The following is a 5,185-nucleotide window of genomic DNA, read 5'->3' as shown; positions in this document are numbered from 1 at the left end:
CCCGCCGTCACCGCGTCCCGGGCGCAGGAGCCTGGCCACACACTGCCCGCACGGGAGGGAGGGGCCGGGGGGCGGGAACGGGGGTGGAGCCTCCACAAGCACCCCTCCCCCCTCCAGGGAACCAGGCTTAGCGAGAGACCCTAAAAGCAGACCCCCCCAGGGGCAGGCCTCCTCACAGACTCCAGGAGCGCCCCTCGGGAGGCCATGTGGCTGACACCCTCGCGGGGGTCCCCCCAGACTCGCCCTCCCCACCCCCCCGCAACCCCAGGGACGTGGGTCCTCTCTCCACGCCGGAGCTGGCCCCCGAAGAGAGACAGACGCTGAGAGGTGACATTATCTTGCTCAGTTCTCCTTCCCAATGGCTCCCCACACACACCAGACAATCCCGCAGAGAAACATTCTGTGGGTGACATCATGTTGGGGGCCCTGGGGGGGAGCGATCCCCCTCTCCAGTGAGAACCCCCAAACACACACACACACACACACATCCCAAAGCCATCTTCTCGGTTGGAGACTGTCCCCATCCATTCATCATCCAGAACACCCTCCCCCCCCCCGGGGGGATATGCTCTTCCAGAGATCACATTTGCCTCCAGGAGAAGAGACCCCAGGAACACATCCCCAAGCCTAGATCCTTCTTCCCCACAGCCCCTCTCGGCGACCCCTCCTCCGTGGAGGTCAGGATTAAAGCCCAGGCCAGCTCAGGCTATATTTGTAAGAGCGATTAGCTGGGAGCTGGGGCCAGGGGGGCGGGAGACAGCGCCAGAGAGTTTTCTCACCCCACCCGCCCTTGCCGGGCTGGAGACTGTCTCAGCCGTCCCCCACCCCACGTTTTGGCATTGGGGACACGGTGGTAGGCCTCCTCTCCTGCCCCTTCCCGCCTCTGAGATCCGGGAGGGCGGGGACCCTGCGCCAGAGCGACCCCTGCTGGGAGACCCGCGCCGGGCACGCGCCGGGCCCGGTGTGGCCTGGAAGCTGGGGTCGCCATGGCCGCACCTTTGCCTGTTGTGCCCCGGTCTGGGCCTCTTCACCTCTGTGGGTGCTCATGGTTGTGTCCTGTGGGTTGGTGTCTCTTGCTGTGGGCGTAGACCGGGCACCCGGGCTGCAGGAACTCGCCATGGTGCTGGACTCGCGCGCTCCTGTCCATGGTGCTGAAAACCCAGGCTCGCGTCAAGGGGAGAGGCCAGGGGAGAGCTGACCCACAAGTAACCTGGTGTAGGCAAATGTGAGGTCCTGAGGGCCTTGGGTGCCTAGGTTCGCAGGAGATACCCACAGAGAGACATGGACAGCGTCAACGAAGTTACTGTCCTCCTCAACGTGTATTGAACACCTACTAACCATGGACGCGTCCTTCCAACACAGACCACACAACGAAGACACACATACACACAAACCCTCATACAACACACACACACACGAGACGCCCAGCAGCATTCAACACTCAGCCCACGTAAGCATCGCCCTCCTCCCTCTCTGACTCTTTGTCTCTCTGCCCACCTCTGTGGGCAGTCTGTCTTTCACCACAAGTTCAACCTAAGGACAAGCACCTGGAGAATCCCACCAGTCCCAGGTGGTCAGCTGGCACGGGGGCGTGGCCTCCAGTGGTCACGCCCATCGCTAAGCCACGACCGGTTCCGCTGCTACTGTTTTCTGGATTTGATCTTTACATGTCTTGCCACCCTTAGACCCCAGTCCAGCGACAAGGTGAGAGGTAGAGGGCACGGAGGTGGGAAGGGACTAGACAGCTACATACTATGCTTCTGCACAGGAGCCTCTAGACCACAGCTGTAGAACCCCAGCTTTCTCACACCCAAGCCTGGTCCTGAAGGCCCAGCCCTGGCTGGCAGGGCCTAAGCCGATTGAGAGCTGGGAGAAGGTGACCGTGAAAAACGCTGTTGAGAGGGAGGGAGGAGGCTGGACAGAAGAGAGGGAGGACTTAGCAGGGGACAGAAGAGGGGACTGGAAAAGCCAGGGTGGTCCTGGAGGACGGAAGGGGTGGTGGAGGGTCAGAGGGCCAGCAGAAAGAGAGAGCGCGAGCTGGATTTTTGGTTTAAGCTGGGGAGAGGTAGCGCTGAGTCCTGAGAAATGGAAGGAGGGGATGTGGGTTTGTGGGGAGGGACTTCTGACTTACAGACAGGCCCTGAGCACAGCAGACTGCCTGAACTTTGAAGGTCACATGGTCACCACCTGGATTAACCACCCATCTTCTGTTTGGGGTGGACAGCCCAGGCTGCCACCTGAGCTTCATAGAAAGAAACAGAGGGGCTGGGAAGGTGGCTCAGTGGTAGAGTGCTTGCCTTGCATGCATGAGGCCCAGGGTTTGACTCCTCAGCACCACATAAGCAGAAAAGGCCAGAAGTGGAGCTGTGGCTCAAGTGGTAGAGCACTCGCCTTGAGCTGAAGAGCTGAGGGACAGCACCCAGGCCCAGAGTTCAGGCCCCACAACTGACAGAAAAGAAAGAAAGATAGAAACAGAGGGCTCCCTCCTCACCTCTTTCATCTCAGGCAGGCATGGTCGGCAGGTATCACAGTCAACCGCACAGCTTGGCCTGGACCCTGCTGCTGATCACGGTATGGATCTTACTGGGGACCTGTGGGGGGAGTCGCCCCCTTCCAGCCAGGCCTTGGGGACACTATGGGCTGGCAAGCCATCTGGGCACAGGCCAGCTGCATCTAGCAGGTGAGCACCCCAACCCTGCCCATCCCCTAACACCTAACCAGAGTTGGAATGTCCTGGAGACTGGATGTGGGGGTAGGAGTAGCCACCTCAGATACTGAGGTCTAGCCTTCAACCAGCCAGGGTTCAAAGCCCAGATTTGCCACTTCAGAGCTGTGTGACCCTGGGCAAGTCAAGAAACTTCTCTGGGCTTCATGTGAACCAAAAAAAAAAAAAGGTTGAAAGAAGACTAAACTCATAGCAGTGCTATGGAGATTAAAGACATGAGCAGTTCTGTAGGTATAATATTCAAACTTGAACTCAGGGTCACCCAAATGTCAGGCAGGTGCTTTACCACTTGATCCAAACAGCTTTTATGCTCAAGTTGGCTTTGAGATGGGATCCTAAGAACTCAGGCTCTTAACTAGCTAGGCTTACAGGCATGAGTGACTGCTCCCAGTTTTCACTGGTTGTTTTGAAATAGGGTCTCCCTTCCTGCCCAGGTATACACTTAGACTGAGATTCTCTTATTTTTATCTTTATTATTTTTCCGTTGTCAGTCATGGGACTTGAACCCAGGACCTAGGTGCTGCCCCTGAGCTCTTTTACCCAAGGCTAGTGCTCTACCACTTTGAGCCAGAGTGCCACTTCTGGTTTTCTGGTCGTTAATTGGAGATAAGAGTTTCATGGACCAGGCACCAGTGGCTCTCGCCTTAAATCCTAGCTTCTCCAGAGGCTGAGATCTGAGAGAATTGTGGTTCAAAGCCAGCCTGGGCAAGAAAGTCTGTGAAACTCTTATCTCCAGTAAACTGCCAGTGCGTAGCTCAAGTGGTAGAGCACTTGCCTTGAGCTGAATTGCTGAGGGACAGTGCCGAGGCCCAGAGTTCAAGCCCCACAAACAACAACAACAACAACAAAAGAGTCTCGTGGACTTTCCTGCCTGAATTGGCTTTGAGCCACAATCCTCAGATCTCAGCCTCCTGAGTAGCCAGGATCACAGGCATGAGCCATCTGACATCCAGCCCATTATTATTATTATTATTATTCCTATTGTAGCTAGTATGGCAGTTATGTGTCAGCAGGCCCAGCTTGAGTTTGGATCTTGCTAACTTTTGTCCCTGGCTGGCCTTGAACCAAGGTCCTGTCTATCTCAGCTTCCTAAGTAACTGCAATCACAGGTGTGAGCTACTTTATATATACACTGTCTAATATCACCTATCATTTCCAGGCAGGAAACCAATAAGAAGCGATCGTCCTACCTGATGATTCTTATACTAGAAGCTACATTTGCATCCTAAGAGAAACAATATAACCTAAAGGTTTTTGCTGTTTTTTGTTTGTTTAACGTCTGGAGAGGCAGCGCAATTATGATCTGCTTTGTTCAGGGTCCTCTCAACCTTACCTGAGGATACAAGATAACACGCAGGCGCCTCCGCTGCCAGGATCTTGCTGCCCCCGAGAGGTGGACACACCAGATCTAGCTGACCCTGAGAGCTGCGGGGCGCCCAGCCCTGGGTGGGTACAGCGCCCCCTCGCGTTTCCTCCCTGAACTCCACCCTAGCTGCCCTGATGGGGCCAGACCCTCCTCCACCCCCACTCCCATGGATTCTGACACGTCTGGTCCTGCCTCACCCCATATCCAGATGTGAATCCTTCCTGCGACATCTCCAACGTGCCCTCCGCAACCGCTTCCGCCTGCTGCTGCTGGGGGTTGGCCAGGCCCAGCCCCTCTGCGCCGAGCTCTGCCAGGCCTGGTAGGAGAGTCGGGGCGCCGGGTGGGCGGGGCCGAGGGCAGGGTTTGAGGGTGGTGTTTGAAGGGGCGTGGCCTGCCTTCCCTAGGGTCGAGGCCTGAGGCTAATAGCTCGTCCAGGGCATGACCTCTGGTGGTCCTGGAGATTTTTTTTTTCTGTGCTGCTATGGAAGCTTGATCTCAGGACCTTGCACTGTCTCTAGCTTGGCCTTTTCACTCATGGTTAGTGCTCTACTACCTGAGCCATGCCTCCAGGCCAGCATTTTGCTGGTTGATTGGAAATCAGGGTCTTTTGGCCTTTTTGGCATGGGCTGGTTTTGAACTGTATTCTCCAGCTCTCAGCCTTCTAAGTGGCTGTTAAGTGCTGGTCCTGTGGCTTGAACTCAGCCTGAGCTCTGTCTCTGGGCTTTTTATTTTTTTATTTTTTTTTATTTGTGACCATACTGTACAGAGGGGTTACAGTTACATGTGCAGGATAATGCGTACATTTCTTACCAAGCATTGCAGCCTCCTCCTTTGTTTACCCTTCACATCCCTTCCCAGCCTCCCCCCTCCCCCCTCTCTGGGCTTTTTTGCCTAAGGCTGGTGCTCTACTACTTGAACCACAGCTCCACTTCTGTCTTTTTCATTGTTCACTGGAGATAAGAGTCTTATGGTTGGGGCTGGGAAGGTGGCTCAGTGGTAGAGTGCTTGCCTTGCATGCATGAGGCCCTGGGTTTGATTCCTCAGCACCACATAAGCAAAAAAAGCTGGAAGTGGTGCTGTGGCTCAAGTGGTAG

General features: G+C 55.6%; 1 protein-coding gene across 1 annotated transcript in view; it reads left to right on the top strand.

Moving 5' to 3' along the window:
* Nucleotides 1–2,511: 2,511 nt before the first annotated feature.
* Nucleotides 2,512–5,185, top strand: part of Rtbdn (retbindin) — a gene marked incomplete at its 3' end in the record, with an annotated part of 15,870 nt that continues 13,196 nt past the window's right edge. Inside the window, exons 1-3 of the mRNA XM_013034180.1 lie at nt 2,512–2,680; nt 4,117–4,171; nt 4,300–4,410. Of these exons, the coding sequence (XP_012889634.1) occupies nt 2,512–2,680; nt 4,117–4,171; nt 4,300–4,410 (335 nt within the window). The remainder of the gene's footprint in view (nt 2,681–4,116; nt 4,172–4,299; nt 4,411–5,185) is intronic.

The sequence above is a fragment of the Dipodomys ordii genome, unplaced genomic scaffold (assembly GCF_000151885.1).
Source record: "Dipodomys ordii isolate 6190 unplaced genomic scaffold, Dord_2.0 Scaffold184, whole genome shotgun sequence".
NCBI classification, from domain to species: Eukaryota; Metazoa; Chordata; class Mammalia; order Rodentia; family Heteromyidae; genus Dipodomys; species Dipodomys ordii.
Note: the sequence above shows the minus strand (reverse complement) of the source record. Positions and strands in the feature narration are given on the sequence as shown.